The following is a 21,155-nucleotide window of genomic DNA, read 5'->3' as shown; positions in this document are numbered from 1 at the left end:
CAGCGGACCTTAATGCACTAATAGTGAGCCTGTGAGTTCACTGTAATAATGTAAATGAATTATTGTGTTGTGTTAAACTTAAAAAAAAAAAAAAAAAAAAAAAAAAACTCTTTCAGTACAAATGAGTCCAGTCTTGTCTATGTTATTGAGTTTAGAAAAAAAAAAAAAAAAAAAGTTGATTCTAAATGTTGAATCCTGTAAAGGTTTGTTGATTTCATTCTTGTACATAATCGCTTGCTGCAGTGAAACATTTTTGGATTTATTCTCAAATCCTGTTTATGTCCTTTGCATTTTAGAATATGGAAATAAACTGACACTTGATGACTAAAAACTCTATCCATCTTTTTTTAATTTCTTTTCAATAAATTGTGCTTGTCCCCGTTAGAGATGACGGTGAACTGGAGCCTTTGGGCGAGCGAAGTTGGGTAAACTCCGGACTTGTTGCCAGCCAATCACGGGGCACATGTAGACAAAGTAGCATCCTATGTTTTTAATGAATCTATCAAATTAATGAGTAAACTCGTGAAACAAATGAACTTTTCTCTCTATTCTCATTCATTGAGAGGCACAGCAAGGTCTAAATGCTCGCGTAAGGGTGGAGCTATGACACACCGCTGTGCTCTGATTGGTCGAGTAACCTACAAAGGTATGTGTATGGGCAGCACTGTTCGAAGCTTTATGTTCAATTGTGAGCTGTTCTAAAGTGTTTAATCATTGTGTGCAAGGCAGGCAGAAGGCTGCGGTCCCAATGCTAAACACCTCTTCATCTCCTTGGGGAATAACTGCAGTGAATACAGGTGACATTTTAATTAACCATGTGGTCAATTATAGCACTTTTTTTTTTTTTAGTCACAGGAAAGGGATGAGAGCTTGCTGGTTCTCTTGTGGTCAAGGTGCGATAATAACTAAGATTGCTGTGACTTGAAGGTCATGAATACTTTTTTATATTTTTTAAAAATGCGCAATATTATGAGAATGCATTTTACGAGGGGAAGTGAAGGAAAGTTTGGAGTTCACGAGTGAGGGAAGAATGGAACGGGAGATCGACAGGCGGATCGGTGCAGCGTCTGCAGTGATGCGGACTTTGTATCGGTCCGTTGTGGTAAAGAAGGAGCTAAGCCGAAAGGCGACGCTCTCGATTTACCGGTCGCTCTACGTTCCTACCCTCACCTACGGTCACGAGCTGTGGGTCGTGACCGAAAGAAGAACGAGATCCCGGACACAGGCGGCCGAAATGAGTTTCCTTCGCAGGGTGTCCGGGCTCTCCCTTAGAGATAGGGTGAGGAGCTCGGTCATCCGGGAGGATCTCAGAGTAGAGTTGCTGCTCCTCCACATCGAGAGGAGCCAGATGAGGCGGCCGGGGCATCTAATTCGGATGCCTGCCGGACGCCTCCCTGGTGAGGTGTTCCGGGCACGTCCCACCGGGAGGAGAACCCGGGGACGACCCAGGACACGCTGGAGAGACTACGTCTCTCGGATGGCCTGGGAACGCCTCGGTATCCCCCACGACAGAGCTGGAGGAAGTGTCTGGGGAGAGGGAAGTCTGGGCGCCCCTGCTAAAGCTACTGCCCCCGCGACCCGACCTCAGATAAGCGGTAGAAAATGGATGGATGGATGGATGGATGGGTGGATGCTGTGATGTCCTAACTAATGATAAGGCACTTGATGAGTTACCATTTTTACCGAGCGACAACGTTTTTCATTACCCTTGTGCCATTTTGTGATACAGATGGAGGCATCTATTTGAGGTGAGGTGTTTATTTTTTTCCAAGTGCAAATGCTGTGACGTATTAACTAACGCTAAAACGCCTGATTTAGTTGCTTGATTGATTTGTTTTCCATTTTTACCCGGCGACAACCTTTTTCATTATCCCAGTGTCACTTTGTGATACAGATGGAGGCATCTAGGTGCTTATTTTTTCGAGTCCAATTGCTGTGATGCCTTAACCAGCACTATAGTGCTTGATTTATTTATCGAGCGGCTTTGCTCGGGAACAAAATTCCTCATCATCCTCCTGCCATTTTTGTAACATACAAGAAGCCATCTATTTGAAGGGAGGCGTTTATTTTTGCAAGTTTGGTTGAAGCAGCCGACGATTAATTGAGACACAATCCATAGAGAAGAAGCTCAAGTATGTGGCTCTAGTCCACCATCTGGTGGTGAGTGTATGAGTTAGACACACACACACACACACACACACACACACACACACACATATAGACGCACACACACACACGCACTTAGTCTTCAATGAACCTGTTGCACTGAGCTGATCTGTAGTCAGATCTTCTTTGAACGGTCACTATGCAACGGAGAGCAATTATTGACATTGTTTCTAGTTTGCAGAAGTAGAGAAGCCCACAAAGTGACTCATAGCACGGCAGCCGGCCAAGTGGGATGGGGTGCGGATGGGGGTGGCAAAGGAGGGGACGAGGGGGCGGTTGGCTTGTCGGGGGTGGTGGGCTCGCTTTCTTTCCACGCTTCGCTCGTGTTTACGCTCCTGCGCGTTGGGAAGGAAGGAAGGAACGCTGCTCCCTGGCTGCCAGCCACCCCTCGGGTATTTTTAGCCCCCCATCGGCAGGAACCATCACTCAAGGAATCCGCGCGAAAAGCATCCTCCTCTTCATCATCATCACCACCATCCTCCTCATCCGTGATCCCAACTTGTGTGGAGCAGGCAGGGAGGGTCTGCATGGGGGATGCAACCTGAGCTGGACTCCGTGAAGGAAAAAGAGGGTCTTATGGAGGTAAAAGTGGTTCACTGTTGTCTGATTCATGCATGAATGTCATATTTGTTTCATACGATTTTCACCATTCTTAAGGAATGTTCACCTGGTCCAATTGAACCCAGCAGGCAGCTCTTGTTCATTGTGTGTGCGTGAGTGTGCATTGTGAGCCCTGGGGACTGTTTAAAGCGAAAATGGACCAGCAACTCCAATCTCCATTTCAACCAATATATATTGGATATATATTTATTTGGAGCAGTCATTATTTTGTAACTGATCAATTCCACAAGATCACTAATCAGTGTTATTTTTTTTTTTTGTATTAGTAATGAACCCACATGGCATACCTGATCAAACATATTTCATTTTATCATCAACCGTGTGGGTTGCATGTTCAACCATTTTTGTTTATTTTATCAGTAAATTAGGTTTCATCAAATTGCAAACATTTTATTTTATTATGATGAAGGTGCTTTTCATGTTAAAATATTTTATTTGATCATTCATTACAGCTAGTAAATGTTATTTTATTTAACTTTTAAAAATTGCATTTCATTTTATTTGTAACTCGGGTGACAAAAATGAATTTTATGAGCATATTTTATTTTATTATCAACCTATTTTATCATCAATGCAGTTGACAAATATAGTTATTTGATTTGATTACATTTCTATTTTTATTGTATTTTATTTGTGTACCAGGTGGCATCCGCTTATAACTATTTTAATTGAATGGTACTTTATTATATTTGTTATTATTTGATTACTAGCCCTTATGGCATTTTTGAAAATGTTATTTCATTTTATTAAATGTTTAAACTATTTATTTTATTAGTAAACCAGATGGCATTGTGCTGAAAACATTTAGTTTATTATTAACGCCGCCGGCAAATATTTTAAATTGATTTTATTAAATTAAAATAAACAGGGAAGAAAAACTAACAGGCAGCATGTCGTGCTAGTGGTTAGCACATCTGCCTTGCAATCAAGAGTTCGTGGTTCGAGCCTCTGCTCTGGCCAATTGCGTCTTCTCCCCACAATTGCGTGGGTTTTCTTCGGATTCCTCGCTCGTTTATAAAAACAAAAAGCGTGCTAGTTCATTGAAGACCAAATTGTCCACACGTGAATGTGAGTGGGAGTGGCAGAAGATGGAAGGCTGGAGAGGAAAGCCGGTGGCCCACATACAGTAAACCCCGAACCTCAGAACTGTGAGACAGATGTGCTAACCAATCGTCCACCGGGCCACCTTTTAATGTTCAATTCATTTGATTTTATTCGTGAAGCAGGCAGCAATGGCGCGCAAGCATTTAATTTGATTGGACTCGATTGGTGAAGCAGACGCTTGCGCGGAGCTGCGACTTTTTCATTCCTTGTTGGGTTTTCTTGCGCTTTCTGCGCTCCACTCCAAACGTTTGACGTTTGACGAGTGGGTCACGGTTGTGCCTTGGCCTCTCCCGCCCTCGTCATCCTCATCATCCTCCTTTCAGCCGCCACGCGGTTGTTGTTTGCGCTGTTTTTCGTGACCACGTCTATGGACTCTTGTCATTCTTAACTCTGGTAAAAGTGTAAAAAGAAATTAGGATTCCCCCTTGGCAAGCAGGGGCAGGCGAGTCTCTTCACATGAAGTCTAAAACTACATTTTGGCAGCGCATTCTGTTCTTCTGTTATTATTTTTACTATTGTCGACTGATTGTACTGAGCAGCCGGTAGAGAGACTTGTGCCCTGCTTTCGTACATCGCAATAAGTGCCATGTCCTCTTCTATGGTTATCGCCACAACTACCTTCTTGGTCAGAGAGTGCATCAGGAACACAGTAGATTCCATTTCTTATCCTATGGTTATCATCACAAGTTACATTGCATTCCGTTATATATATTTTTAAATGTATGCATTATGTTTGTAATAACTGTTTATTTTGTTTTTTTCAATTATTTACAATTAATTAATGAACCAATTATTGATTTTATAGTTGTTTTTATTTCATGACAAACGGATTTTTTAAAATTTATTAAATAAAACATTGTTAAATGTATATGACATTTAAATAAAAAGGTTTTCATTTATTCTTTCAAATAAATCAACCAATGATTTAATAATAAGACATGAATAAAACATATTTAAACTATGAATATATTTTTATTTATTTAACCAATTTTAGGAAAATTAGGAAACGAATGCAACAAATATTACAGGCCTCCTGAAAATGTATTTGCTGTATATGTTTTCATTTGATTAAAACATTTTTTTTCTATTTACCTCAGCTTCCAATGACCCTGATCATTTGAAAAAAATATTTATTTCTTCCTAAAAATTGGTTTGTTCACATATGTTGGTTTTGTTTGTTAGATAAAATAAAGTAAAATATTTTTATGTAATTAAATAATTGGTTCATTCATTTATTGTAAATAATACAATAAAAATATAGAATAAACCATTTTACATGTTTGACATTTTTTATATTTATTTGATTAAAATATTGGATAATTGTTATAATCAAATAAAGGGTACATTTTACAATAAAAAATTAAACTGAATTATTATTATACATGTTTACAGACACATTTTAATTTCAATCTGATCTACAAATGACATGGCCTCTCTGTACCTTTTTAAAAATGTAAAAAAATCGAATGCGAGTACAAAAGGTTCCACCTCTGCTCGATATGTTCTTCTGTATTCGTCTGTACCCCTCAGGCCCAAATGGCTAATATGTCGTCCTGTTTTGTTCTGCCTCTTTGTCGGTGCCCAGGCATCTCTATATGGTCGACCGTTGCCGGCGTAGAGATGTTCAGTAGTTCCGATCAGTTCCTGTCGCCCTCCCTCACGCCCACCTTCCACTCGCCGCCCATGCGCGGTCCCGGCGGGCAGCAGCGCGTCCACTCGTCCCTGTCCCTCCCCGAACCCGAGCCCTGGAGGAAGCCCCTCCCGGCCGCCCGGCCCGGCCTGGCGCAGGGCGTCCGTTCCTGCTCCCTGCAGGTGCCCCGCAGCGAGTTCCTGGAGCTCCCGGCTCGGGCGGCCAGCTTCGACCTTCCGCGCGGGGGAGCCGACGATTCCGACCGCGGTTCGGGGTCCCCCAGCCCGCACGCCGTTCTCCGGCGCCGCGGGGGTCTCGTGGAGCAGAAGGACATCATCATGGCTCACCAGGCTCACAAGATGCAGAGCACGCCGCAAGCTCGCAGGAAGGAGTGGGAGTAAGTTGTTCTGAACTCCTGTTTCCATACCACTGTCGTATTCAGCAGATTGATAATGCCCTGATGAGTTTTGCAAGTGTAAAAAGAAGCTTTTAATAGTCCACAAATAACAACAATAAAACGGGTACTCGACGTCCATTTGCTTTGTTGTGTTCTTGTAATACACAAATAATATAGTCCAAATGTTTAACAATAAATTATTAGGGCCATTGGAAAAGGCAAGGTACACCCCGAAGCAGTCAATCACAGGCCAAAAAAGCCCACTTCCACTCACGTTCACATCTTCGGACCATTTAGAGTGTTCAATGAAGCTCACGTGTATGTTTTTGGAATGTGGCAAGACGCCGGCGTACCCAGAGAAAACCCACGTAAGCACAGTGAGAACACGCGTACTCGTGGCCTCGCACCTGTGAGGCGGACGTGCTAACCACGAGCTCACGGTCCCGACTTTCTTGGCGTTGGCAGTACAATTTGTTTCTAAATGAATCACTGCATGGGTGGATGCACCCCCGTTTCCAGCTCCCCCAAAAGGTGAGCTTAAATGTTCAGCGCCTTAAATAGCCTGCACCTGCTTCTGTTCAGTTGAGTTGTGACAATGACTGATTTCAAGTGTACCTTGGATTTTTAACTATGCAATTTACCCTCTACCTTGAAATGAGGCCGGTATCGGCCCGATGCCGACACCTGGTATCGGTGTTAGGCAACCTACGGACCGTGGGCCACATGTGGCCCATGAACGCATTTGATGCAATTGTAAAAAAACACACAAAACCTCAGCGGAACTGCGGTAAAAGAAAAAGCTATTTAACCCACATATTTGCATGGAATATTTGGGTTGCTAAAATATTACCCAACATGGTAGTCCTCGACTGATTTAATTGTTGAGCCTTTTGGCTCGCCAACATTTTTTTTTAACATTCTCTCACAAATTTTTGCATGAGTAAAATGGAAAATTCTATTCGGGATGAGGTGTTTATTTGATCATGTGATAAATAATAATAATAAAAACAAACTTGCTTCGTTACTGCATTGCATATTTGTTCACCAAAAAGTATAGCGTGTGGAGGACTTAATACTGTACAACATACTATTACATACAGTAATATCATAATATATTTTAAAAAGGGAAAAGATGAAAACGTTGCCATCACAGCCATACAGTAGAAGTGTTGTCAATGAGTGAGTCACCTTGAAAGGAAGTACATATGCTGGATTCTTTCTGTTTTGGTGCTGCCTGTATGTATAGATATATATATTACTGTTTAAGGGTTCTGCAGGAAAGCAATGAGTCATCCAGTCATCTCCGACTGATTCCAACTCAGCGTTTGGCTATTTGTGTGCGTGTGTTTGTGCGCGCTGATCTGAGGGTGCCGTGATGAGCCGCTTGCCAACACTTGAGCGTGGAGTGGCTCTCCATCAAGCGTAACACCCACACCCCAATCCCCCCCCCCCCCACACACACACACACACTTCCTCCCACCTCCTTCCTCTATTTCCTCCCAACACCCACGCCATCCACTGCAACAATTAGCAGATCATTGTTTAGTTGAAAGCCTCAGTTATTATTATAGGACATAACACATTGGGAATGTGAAAGGGTGCGCCAGGCTGTGCCACTCGTTTTTTTTATTTGTATTTTTTCTTTCTTTATTTTGCTTTTAAGCACCAGGTGTATTGCAGTTATTTGTCCATTAGGGGATGCTAGGGATTCAAGACAGCATCGGATGCATTTGGGATTGACAAGTTTCAAGTGAATCGGCTACACTTGGCCTTTGGAAAATGACAGGAACATTCTAGAAATGGTCTGACATTTTTGTGAAACTTGGGGAAAATATTCAGTTCGCTGCATTCCACACAAATGGATGTAAATTAAGTGATTTAATTGGACAATGTTGGCCTTTTTGTGATTTGTTTTATTTTATTTTTATTTTTGTATTATTTTTTTTAATTATCATTTTTCTGTATATTTTTTAAAATTATTATTTATGTATATGTTAGATTGCAGTGTGACGGCAATCAAAATGATATTCAATCGTATTTAAGAAACCAAAAATTACAGCTGCTGTACAAAGACAAAAAAAGAGACTTCAACTGATTAAAAATCATTACAAATATTATTTTTGTGTTGACAAACAGCACATATACATTTTTATATATATATTAGTTATATGAATTTTATTATTTATTTAAAAATAACTTTAAAATCATCTCTTAAGGTTCATCAGTAACATTGTTCTCCAATTTTGTTGTTGTTAAGTTATTTTATAATTTTCCTACTTTTTAATTCTTTAAAAGATAATAAGAAATGATAAATAATTTCCTAAATCAGGTTAATTCTTTTGATTAAATACAAAAGTAATAATAAAAAATGTAATCTTTTTTTGTTGCATACATGTAATTTATCTCAAAATGGATAGACTTGTTTTATTAATTATTTTGTATTTATAATTTTATTACTTTTAATATATTTTATTACATATCCAACAGATGAAAGTATGCATGTTTTCCAACCCGAACTCCAACTTTCGTTAGACATTTATAGATAATTTGAACTCCCCTATCAATGAACGTTAAGCATCCGGTTCCACTGCATAGTTAGTCATACATTTAAAGTGGCACTCATTGGTCCAAACAGTACAAACGCATATCCGTTGCTAGGGAACAAGTCAAAGGAAAGAATATAAAAAAAATTAAAATAAAATACTGAAACCACTTGACTCAATGTTGGCTGAAAGCCTACGTACAATTATATAAATGCACAAATGCCTAAGTATGGCCACCTTACAGCTTACGTGAAAACAAACTTCCAGTGGTTTACAGGAAGTTGCATCACATCTCCCCTCTATACTAATCCCTATACTGTAGGTTTTCTCATTTTACTAGCACAGGCATATACAGTATGTATTGACAAAAGTATTGCGACACCAAGACCACTAACAATCCTTTACATTTTCTCAGCATAGCAACGGAAGGGAATCCTGTGCTTTCTCTAGATGGAACCTAGTGGCAGCAAATACAAAGAGAAAATCAGCAGCCCTAAAATTGAACCCTGCAGAACGCCAAAAGACAGCAGATCAGAGCCGGACTCTGAACTACCAAGGCTACCAACCAACTAGTTTTGTAAAGCTGTAGACAACTGCCAGGCATATTTTGGATTTTATGAGGCATTCTGATTGGATAAAAGTGGGAATATATATATATATATATATATATATATATCCATCCATCCATCCATTCATTTTCTGAGCCGCTTCTCCTCACTCGGGTCGCGGGCGTGCTGGAGCCTATCCCAGCTGTCATTGGGCAGGAGGCGGGGCACACCCCGAACTGGTTGCCAGCCAATCGCAGAGCACAAACAAATCGAACAACCATTCGCACTCACATTCACACCTACGGGCAATAGGTTCATATTTTATAACCAGAAAAAAAATGTGAACAAGCAATGAATAAATGGGGAACTAGACCAAAACCTTGATTTATTATCTAGTAATATGTAGATGTATTTCACCATAGTGTACCGCACCAGTCATCATTTTGATTTTGTCATGCATTCTGATTGGAAAAAGATTGGTAGTAAGGAGCACCAAGTGTAGTTTGTCATGTGGAAAAAAGTAATCATTTAATCAAAAATTGAACAAAGAAAAAATTATGTATATTTTGTATTTTCTACATTTAATTAAAGGACAGACAACCACAATATAACGAACTAGGTATCGCTGAGATTCTTCAGATTCCTCCTTTTGTCCATATTGTGTAGTTTCCACTAGGCAGAAACGCAAACTACAGTAAAACTCTAAGCCACATTGAGCCACTCACACTATCGCCGCACTTCAGTGTGTGTGTGTGTGTGTGTGTGTGTGTCCGTGTGTGTATGTGTGAGTGCGTGTGCGCGTGTGCGCGTGTGTGTGTGAGTGTAGCATGCGTGAATGCGTGTGTGTGCGTGCGTGCGGGCGTGTGTGGCGAAAAGCAGATTTCTGTTGGAAGAGCCATTGTGAAAGATGTCTTTTGTTGGCAGAAATAAAAAGAACGGGAACGGGAATTGAAGCGAGCCTGGTGGTCGCTATGGAAACAGCAGACAGTTGGAGACAGTGGAGATCGATAGAGAGCGAGAAAAACAAGAAATGAAATAGAAAGAGAGATGCTGGTTGCAGGATTGGAAAAACATTTCGGGAGATGATGTATATGTCTTATGTAAGAGTGCAAGTGAATGGAATGCTAATGCTAACGTAGCATCAGGTGCATTCAAGTGCATGATTTTGTCATGTTACACATCTTTTTCTTTTTTTAAATTAAATAAGAATGCAGCTCACTTAGGAACTTAAGCATATATATATATATTTTTAAATTTAAGAACTAATGAACAAAATTATATATAATAAAAATAATACAATAAATGTTTAAAGAAATTATTATTATAGTACATTTCCAAAATTAAAATGGAGACACAGTACATGCTTTTCATTCAACGGTAATGACTTTAATTTTTTTTTTTTTTTTAAATTGAAGCATTATGCTCACTGAGGAAATGTATCATATATTATTCTAACATACTTCTCTGCCACTCCAGACGTCCGCATGCAGTACCACAGTTCCTCTCTGGGTACTCTGTCATAGGCTTTCTCGAGATCTACAAAGACACAATGTAGCTCCTTCTGACCTTCTCTGTACTTTTCCATCAACATCCTCAAGGCAAATAATGCATATGTGGTACTCTTTCTAGGCATGAAACCATACTGTTGCTCGCAAATACTCACTTCTGTCCTGAGTCTAGCCTCCACCACTCTTTCCCATAACGTCATTGTGTGGCTCATCAACTTTATTCCTCTATAGTTCCCACAGCTCTGCACATCGCCCTTGTTCTTACAAATGTTCTTACACCAGTACACTTTTCCTCCATTCCTCAGGCATCTTCTCACACACTAGAATTCTATTGAACAAGCTGGTCAAAAACTCCACAGCCACCTCTCCTAGATGCTTCCATACCTCCACAGGAATGTCATCAGGACCACCTGCCTTTCCATTTTTCATCCTCTTTAATGCCTTTCTAACTTCCCCCTTACTAATCATCGCCACTTCCTGGTCCACCACACTTGCCTCTTCTACTCTCCCTTGTCTCTCATTTTCCTCATTCATCAACTCCTCGAAGTATTCTTTCCATCTATCTGGCACACTACTGGCACCAGTCAACATATTTCCATCTCTATCCTTAATCACCCTAACCTGCTGCACATCCTTCCCATCTCTATCCCTCTGTCTGGCCAACCTGTATAGATCCTTTTCTCCTTCTTTAGTGTCCAACCTGGCATACATGTCATCATCTGCCTCTTGTTTGGCCTTTGCCACCTCTACCTTTGCCCTATGTCGCATTTCAATGTATTCCTTCCGCCTCTCCTTGGTCCTCTCAGTGTCCCACTTCTTCTTAGCTAACCTTTTTCCTTGTATGATTTCCTTTACTGTGAGGTTCCACCACCAAGTCACGACTCTCTCTCTGTCTGTGATGCTCAGAACTACTTCGTCTTGCTCCTTCCAGAATTTCTCTTTCACCTCTAGGTCACATGCTACCTGTGGGACATAGCCACTAATCACATTATACATAACAGCCTCAATTTCAAGTTTCAGCCTCATCACTCGAACTGATACTCTTTTCACCTCCGAGACATTCTTAGCCAACTCTTCTTTTAAAATAACCCCGACTCCATTTCTCTTCCCATCTCCACCATGGTAAAATAATTTAAACCCTGCCCCTAAACTTCTAGCCTTACTGCCTTTCCACCTGGTCTCCTGGACCAGATGGTCTCTCATAGTCCCAACATTCAAAGTCCCCACATTCAGTTCAAGGCTCTGTGCTTTCCTCTTCTCTTTCTGCTGAAGAACCCTCTTTCCACCTCTTCGTCTTCCTCGATTTTAATTTTTTTAAATTATTATTGATTTTAAAAAAATCAAGAGAAACGATTTTGCGTTGGACATTGACTGATGATATGATGTAAACTGTTTGATTTAAGAAAATGAAGCTCGACTTCCTCATAGATTTAGATTTTGCTTTTCATTGGACAGAGATGATATGTGACTTTGTTATGTCACATGGGGTGCAACTATGTATTCTATATGGGTTTTGTTCATTTAAAAAAAAAAAATACAGCTCTCTTTCAACTTAATCTCAGGCTTTATTTGTATTTTTTTGACTCCCTTGCAGATTTGTGCTTGTTTGCCAAGCGTACGCTTGTGAGCGTCTCTTGGCTGCCGCCACAATCCCCCGTCTGAGCCCTCAAACGCCGCCGCCCATCTGCACACCTTTTGAGAAGACTTTATTTAGCGTATTCGCTTTTTGAAACCCTGTTTACGTATAAATAATGTCATTTTTAGGAAAGAATGTGAAGACGGAGGCGCAGCAGATGGAGCCAGCGGCGGCCTAATGAGGTCTCACTTGTGGCACGCAAGGAAAACACTTGTCATTTTTTTCCTCTGTTCCAAAAAAAAAAAAAAAAAAAAAAAAGGAGCAGATCTATTTCACGCTCTATTTTTACGCCTGACTTTTGCTTCAATATTAGCACAACGGCCTACTTTTCAAATATTGCTGTAGTACAAGCCGGTCTCCATTGAGCTTGCTTACTATTATAAACGATCTGTTTTTGTTGACATTCACCGGGGTGGGCAGCATACGGCTTGTGGACCGTATGTCCGACGGCCCAGGAGAACATTGGACGCGGTCCGCCGTGCGATTAAAACGTCACGTGAAACTTTGGATGAAATTAATTTGGACCCCAGGTTGAAAAAGCGTAGCGTGGAGAGTATATTGCCAACTTCTTCTCAAATATATACTCTTCTTCTTTCTTCTCCCCCTGTTTCCTCTCTTTGTATTATTATTATTATTTCTACAGCAGCCAGAGCAGTCTGTTTCTTTCTTGACAATCTCACCATGTTGTTTGTGGTTATTTTTGTGTTTGTTTACAGTAGTAGGCAATATGTGGCGCCTCAGTATGTTGTTTCTTGATGACAACAACACAGGTTTCAGTTTTTCCATTGCAGCGAGTTGGTATGTGTGTTGCCAGGTGTGCGGGGGCACGTGACCAACTGTAATTGTTTTTGCCATCGCCCAGTTCGGTCGCTCAGTGAGCAGCCTGAAATAAATACTGGACATTTCAATTCAGGTCTTACTATACTACTTACTGTATACTACTACTCTTACTACAACTGCAAGCACTACTTCTACTTCAACAAGTACGACTACTCTTACTACACCTAAAAGTACTCTTACTACTTCTGCTCATATTACCACGCTTACTGCTACTACTCGGACTACTTAAATGACGACTACTGCTACTCTTACAAATACAACTCCTTGAACTACTAGTGCAAAGCATGTGCAGTATCGGCAAGTATTAAAGCGAAACAAAACAGAAGAACAACAAAAATGTCAAGTATTGCATGTTTCTCATTGGCATTGACGGTTGTTTAAATGTGTAAAAAGAATGCAGCAGTGTTGCTGTGGTAACCAAGTGGACGCCCCTCAACTGGTCCTCCTCCACTGAGCAGAAGGTGGTGTGCAAGTGTGCGTGCCTTCATGCGGTGGGAGGGCTCCTGACTGCCAGTGTGCTGTGCTGCCTGACCACTTGTGCAGCAGGTGATCCTCACCCTCCTCCTCCTCCTCCTCCTCCTCCTCCTCCTTCTCACCCTCCTCCTCCGCCATTGTTGGATGTGTGCGCGCCATGGAGCCACTCACTCACTTTCGGCGTTCCGTTTGGCTGTGATGCGCAAAGTTTCCAAGGACTTGCCGCGGATTTTTACGCGCACATCTTGATGCTAAAAGTTGTTTTGGGCGCAATTCACAGGCGGGACATGAAATGGAGTGATCGGCGGCATTTGTTCTCTTTTCAACTCTGTTGCTAGAATGGCTCGCTTCGGAGACGAGTCCGCCCCGAGCACCGTGGACTCTGGGGACGGAGACGCGGAGCGCGGCGGCGGCGGCGGCCCCGGCGGCGACGCGCAGGACTGCGGGGCTTCGGCGGCGGCTGGAGGAGGAGGTGCCGACGGATCGGGCGCGATGACGGCGTCCATGAAGCAAGCCAAGGCGCAGCGGGCCCGGACCATGGCTCTGTACAACCCGGTGCCGCACCGGCAGAACTGCCTGACGGTCAACAGGTCGCTGTTCATCTTCGCGGAGGACAACATCATCAGGAAGTACGCACGCCGAATCATCGAGTGGCCATATCCTTACTGAGGATTTGTGACGCGTCTGTTCAGCACCACAGACAGCTCCTCGCTCTTGTAAATACAACAACACAACATTTACTACTTTTGTCTGCTTTCAGCTGAGATCTTTTGCATGTATAAGTCATCTAACTTGACATCTAAAGCATCTCTGTTTGTTCTGTGCCGACAAATGAAGGCTACAAAATATCAATCAGGTGTTGATATGGTTCATATGTTTATTTATATATATTTTTTAAATTCCAATTCAATGGTGTACACCCAAATGAAAGTTGGTCATAAACACAAATCGAAACTTCCCTGCTTGCGTTCAATGTCACATATGAACAAAAGCATTGGGAGTTTTAAAATATATATATAATATATATATATATATATATATATAAAAGATGTAGCAGGGGCCTTAGACGAGGTGGAGGGAATTATGACCAGGTCAAAATAGCAGTCAGTGTTAGCACAAAACCCTCAGGCTTCAGCTAGAAGGTTGTCAGGAAAACCTGTTAGAACAGCTGAACTTTATATGGGCTTTCCAAGAAGTGGTGGCAGATGTGTGCTGACTCCCATTTAACACGAGTTCGAATGTGCTTGGTTAATTCTGAACACAGCCATGTTCCCAGTAATAAGAGGGTGTGCACACTTGTGCAAACACATGATCTCAGTTGTTTATTTTTACTTCCCCTCTTGAAACAACATCAACAAAGTTTCAGTTGAGTTCTACAGGTTATTGCCCTCATTCATTTTGGAATTTTCTTTCAAATGATTTATCTTTTTTCTCATTTTTTTAGAAATATCACAAAAACTGGCATTTGAATGAGGGTGTGTTAGACATTTTATACTCACCGTGTTTTCATTTTATTACATATTTTATTTAATTAATTAATAAATAATAATAATATTTTGTATGCAGACATGAATACATAAATGGTATAATCTAATGAGTTTATGTGTTTTTTATTTTCGAAATACCCTAATTAATATTTGGAAAATTTGGACAATGTTACATGTTCTTAATTTAAATGAATTCATGCCATTAAACTGCAATACTGTCCCCTTTTAGATGAAACTTTTTCAAGTTTACATGTATTTAAAGTTTTAATTCAACAAACCTAAAAGGCAGTCACATCCTGGATACACTTGAGAAAAAAAAACAATAATGTACCCCTTCTTTGACCAGGCATACTTTTTTCTTTTTTTTTTTTTTTTTTACTTTTTATTATTTTACTGTTTTATGAAGATAGCTGGGATAGGCTCCAGCAGCCCGTGACCCTAGTGAGGATAAGCAGTGAAGAAAATGAAAATGATGTCAACCTGCGATTTGAAACCATCTCAAACTTTTACTGAACTGAAAGAGAGAGAAAAGATTCCTGCTGGGTTTTGCATTGTTGTCGTCAACAAATACACATAATCCGACTTTGGAATTGCATTGTCATCAACGAGGCTGTGATTTGCCAACATCCCCTAAAAGTTGAGGCCACTTCACTTTGCTCATGTTGTTGTTGTTGTTTTTTTCTTCTTACAATTTTATCCAATAGGAATGTATGATAACGGCCAACAAGTACACTGTGCTCATCTACTTCACGACTACGCATATGACGCCACGGATTGATGAAGCCTCCCTTTAATTCCCACTGAATCTGATCAATTTATCGAACACTTGAGGGATGAACACACCCACATTTTAGAGAAGGATTAGACGGCAAATTGGATTTTTCCACTTCCTGTTGGTGTCCCAATACTTTTGTCCGTAGTGCCCCCACACTGAATTCAATTTTTGCGTTGTGTACATTCTCCACTGCGTGCTCACCTCAAGGACACAAAGTTAGAGAGTGTGTGTGTGTGTGTGTGTGTGTGTGTGTGTGCGTGTGCGTGTGTGTGTGCTTCTGTGTGTGTGCGTGCGCACGCGCATGCATGTGCGTTGTGATCATTAGAAGCAGCCTGTGGGGGAGGCTCACACAGTGTGGGCACATGTAAGCACAGCTCTGTAGGCCTTGTAGTGCTCTGAGTGGGTGTCGGTTCAAATCCAACTCAGTAGCTCTTCTGCTTCCTTGCGCAGGATGTTTTGTTGTGTGTGTGTCTGTGTGTGTGTGTGTGTGTGTGTTTGATCTCCGTGTAACGGAAGCACAACAATGGTTGTGCTGGTGATGGAGTTCGGAGCCGTGTTCCCTGTCCAAACGACGTACCGGGCTGCGGCTCTTCTCCAAACATCCCCCTCTAGTTTTCAGCCTGCCAGTTGTCCTCTGGTTACCTAACCAGTGTGGGTGAGTGGGGCGAGGGGTTGCGAGTGGTCAAGACTCGCTCCGGGAACTTCAAATCGGCAGAGAGGCGTGTGGGAGGGCTTTGGCAAAATGTCGGCGTATTCAGACCCACGTCTTTGTCCCTGTCTGTCCGGTCCAAGTGCAAAACATTCAGATGAATTCAACGCGATTCTGGGCTGCTTTGCGCGACGCTTCGTCACGTTGCACTTTGCACAGCGAGCGAGCGCGTGCGGCACAAGTTAGTTTGCAGCCTCCCGAGCGGACTATGAGGAGAGTTCTGAATGGAAAGCACTTTGAGCATTAAGGCTAGCTTAAGACCCATGTACGAGTACGCGCTAGTATACTAATTCTGTGCCGCGGTCTTACTAGTATCATTCTTTTCCCACTACTAGTACTACTATTCTTACTGTAAGTACTGCTAAAGTTACTCCTCTTATTATTCCTATTACTACAACAAAAACAACTACTACTATTAATATAACAATAATAATACATTTATTTCCACCTCTACTACTACTACTGCTACTACTGCTATTACTACTATTAGTATGGTAAGCACTTTGAGCGTTTATTTGATATCCTTGATAATAAAGCTCACTAGTAAGACATTTTAGCAAACTAGTAGAATCACTGTCTTACTAGTAACGTTTTTTCCACTGCTGCTCTCCAACCACGTATGACATTTCTACACACTAATTGGACAACTTTATACTAGTAGGACAACTACATGTTACTAGTAAGGCAGAACTGTGCTACCAGTACTACTAGCGACATTATAAGCATCTCCGAGTCAACCTTTAGTGCTTGACTAGTAGAAGGAATTGAGCTGCTAGCAATAACTGGCACTTGTCAAGGAGAGTGCGATAGCGCGAGTGGGTGTTGGTCTCCAGGTCGTCAACCCAGCTGGTCCACTGCGAGGCGCCGACCTCCTGTCGCTGGAGGACGAGACAATATGTATCGAGCTTTTCGTCACCGTCAGCTCCCGCTCGCTCAATGTACGCGTTAGTGTTGAAGACGACCCTTGCCCTGCTCTCTGCATCTGCAGCCGTATGGATGCAACTCGACAGAAAGTACTTCATAGCTCTGGTGGGACATTTACAAGAGTAATACCGGACATTCGTGATATCGAAAATGGACATCGCTACTGGAGAATCGGAATATTGATACTGGACATTCAAAATATCGGTACTAGACATTCGTCATGTCCATTGGCTTTGGACATTTGCAGTATCAGAGAATAATGATACTGGACATTCATAATACTGATATGGATTTTCCATACAGCTACCGGACATTTGCTACATTATTTGCATTATTTGACATTTGCTACATTAATAGCATACATTTGCAATAGTGGTACAGAACATTCATCATGGCGATACTGGACCGTTGCCCTATTGGTACAGAACATTAAGAATCTGCTCCATCAATTCTGTACGTTTGCAGTATCGGTATTGAGCGTTCGCTGTTGTCGTATACAGAACATTCACCATGTCACAAGTGTACGTTTACATTACAGTACTGATGAAAATTAGTGCAAATCCCAAATGTCTGTGTGGAAGTTTTTCGTCCTCCCAGTCAGGTCAAGGTGACTTGGCGGCGCTCCGGGTTCCGCTCGCTCTCTCCCTCCCTCACCTGCTCTCCGTGTTTCACCATGAAAATGACTTTGAAAGACTTGAATGTTGCCATAGCGACAGCAGCCTCACTACAGATTCCCTCCCGTATCACGAAGCACGAAACACGCCTTCATTCATCTTTCATTTAAAACAAAACATCCACCAGGAGATTGTTTTTGTTTCTGCACACAACTGATACAATTGTGAATTTTGAAAGAAGAGAGTTAGTCTATATTGTTAGGAACCGTTAACATGTAAATGATTTTTCAAAGTGTCCCTTTCCTTAACTTTGCGGCCCTTACGCCATTCGAGTACATGATCCTGGCCACCATCACCGCCAACTGTGTGGTGTTGGCTCTGGAGCAGCACCTGCCTGGAGAGGACAAGACCCCCATGGCCAAGAGACTGGTGAGCGCCAATGTGTGCAAAATGTTCTGTGGGACTTGAGAGTCAACTATTTGCTATTTACAACAACTTCAAGTGAATGCTGTGTCGGTCTTTATGGTATAAAGTATAATGTTTTTACAATATTAGGTGAAACCAGCAAACTTGTTACTTAGCGTGGCATGTCAGAAATGATCATTTGGTTCAGCAAATACATAACTGAATGATCCCGGTTGATTAAAGTGCTGCTAGAGGTGATGTACTGATACATTACCTGTATCAGTACATATCCAGTGGATTGCTACAATATGAATGCAGGGCGTTTGCACGATCAGAAAATTTGCAATCTGTGTTTGTAAGGAACATTCCCAATATTGATACCGAACATTTGCTGTACCAATGCTCTATATTGTCAATATTGCGATATCGACATTTTCAATATAGATACAGAAGGATTTCCTTTACCGGTACCAGAGATTTGCAGTATCATTAGAGAACATTCACAATATTGATACTGCAAATTTGATACTGTTAATGGACACGTTCTGTTTCAGTCCTATAAAATTGCAGTATCCTCCTGGAACATTTGCAGTTTTGATACAAAACGTTCACAACATGGCAATTGAATCAATACTAATTCCAGTCGTCACGCAAGTAATGACGACAGCAGTTATTTGGTAAACATAAACAACTATGAACTACGAAGCTGTGTGTTATTGTGTGTTTTGTGGCCCCTTCTACACACACACTTGTAATTGCAGGCCGGTTGGCGTGTTGACACACGTCACCCGCTACATAACACTGTTTTGACTGTGTGACATGTTTATGATCAGGACGACTCGTACACCCCCACTGACCCGTCTTTCATGTGCGCAGGAGAAAACGGAGCCGTACTTCATTGGCATCTTCTGCTTCGAGGCGGGCATCAAGTTATTGGCGCTGGGCTTTGTTTTCCACAAAGGCTCCTACCTGAGGAACGGTTGGAACGTCATGGATTTCATCGTCGTGCTCAGCGGGTGAGTGGCGTCGGTCCGTCTCCTGGGTAACCGGAATGTTTGTTTTGCACAAGGCGAATAATCACAGTCGCCTGCTGCAGCTCAGAGATCCATGTCCTTTTTCTTCATTGTTCTTTGCTGTCTGAATTGTCTGCCCAACTCAGGCCTGTTTGGAATTTCGATCGAGATATTGAACATTTGCATTCTCTATATTGGTCTTTTGCATGATTTGTAATGAGCATTTGAAATCTGGTACTGGACATTTGCAGTATTGTGTGAGTAATTCACAATATTGACACTGGATATTAGTTTCATCATCACTCTTTATTATCACATTGGATATTGACAGTATTGGTAGTGGAAATTTTCATTCTTACTACAGGTAGCGCATTAGACATTTACATTATCTACACTGGACATGCGCTGTATCACAACTGGACATTTACGGTATCAGTACTGCACATGATATCCCATTACCACATTGGATATTTGCAAAATTGGTACTGAACATTTGCAGTACAAATTGGATATTTGTAGTATCACTAATGGATATTTCCAGTATCTCATTGGCTATTTACAGTATCTGTAATAAACATTTGTGGTATCACTATTGGACATTTGCAGTTTCACACATTTAGGGTGTCGCAACTGGACATTTAAACAATCTTCATTTTCAATATTGGTACTGAACATTTGTAGTATCACACTGGACACTTCCAGTACAGCCAGTGGACCATTTAAAGTACTGCATTGGACATTTTCTATATCATTAGTTGATATTTGCGTTATCAGTACATGACATTTTCGGTATTACTGGCAGTATCACATTGTTATAGGTTCTGGACATTTTCTCTAAAGATACAAGATGTTTGCCGTATCACATTAGACATTGACATTACTGCAACTGGTAATTTCCCGTTTCAATAAGAAACATGTACAGTATTGCATTGGACATTGATTGTATCATGACTGGATATTTGTGTATCCATATGCGGTATTTGCAACATTTGCAGGACCATATTGGACACTGGCATTGGGAGTATCACATTGGACATTTACAGTATCAGTACTAGACATATACAGTCCCTACTGTACATTATAATCTGACAACTTTGACTGTATTGGAGCCTCTGAAAAAAAAAAAACAACTTTTTGAAATGTAACCTCAGCAATGCAATCAGCAGGGGCGGAACCAGGGAGTGGCCAGGGGGGTGGCCGCGGCCACCCTAGACTGAGACCCGGCCACCCCGCTCCCCACGTGTGAGTCTTTGTTGTAAATTTTTGTTTCTTTTCTCAAGAGCCACAAGACCACCCCGCGTGGTCGATTGGTTTTCAAGTGGGAAAGGTGTGATCAGCACCCCCCCTGACCATTGGTTTTCGAGGACATCACCAAAACATCGACCACCCCTTTGAATATTATCTGGCTGGCTTTTATCTGTTTACTAGGCTGCGGTTGGTGAAAGATGTATTTCAGATATGCAACTTATGTTGGTGCGTGCAAGAGTCCGACTACGCCCCCCCCCCCACCTCCCGTTAGCTGCAGGCTCTAACGGCCTCTATCGTGGTCGCATGAAGCCTGACCCAGTGGGTTGGTTTTGAGTTTTGCCAAGACCGTGTCCTCCATTCAGAGCTAGCGATACAAATGCAGGAAATGTGCGTTTCCATGGAGCAGCAGGCAGTATTTGCGTTTCGTGTCAGGTGGGTGGATAAGTGGATTGGCACTTGTGTCTAAAACCTGCCTGCGGTCGCCGCCAGCGCCACTCTCCATTTGCTGAGAAG

The 21,155-nt window shown here is 41.7% G+C and overlaps 1 protein-coding gene across 1 annotated transcript in view; it reads left to right on the top strand.

Moving 5' to 3' along the window:
* Positions 1-13,806: 13,806 nt before the first annotated feature.
* LOC133411137 (voltage-dependent R-type calcium channel subunit alpha-1E-like) overlaps positions 13,807-21,155 on the top strand; it is a 42,531-nt gene continuing 35,182 nt past the window's right edge. Inside the window, exons 1-3 of the mRNA XM_061693064.1 lie at positions 13,807-14,123; positions 18,300-18,405; positions 19,258-19,397. Coding sequence (XP_061549048.1) covers positions 13,807-14,123; positions 18,300-18,405; positions 19,258-19,397 — 563 coding nt within the window. The remainder of the gene's footprint in view (positions 14,124-18,299; positions 18,406-19,257; positions 19,398-21,155) is intronic.

The sequence above is a fragment of the Phycodurus eques genome, chromosome 13 (assembly GCF_024500275.1).
Source record: "Phycodurus eques isolate BA_2022a chromosome 13, UOR_Pequ_1.1, whole genome shotgun sequence".
Lineage (NCBI taxonomy): Eukaryota > Metazoa > Chordata > Actinopteri > Syngnathiformes > Syngnathidae > Phycodurus > Phycodurus eques.
Note: the sequence above shows the minus strand (reverse complement) of the source record. Positions and strands in the feature narration are given on the sequence as shown.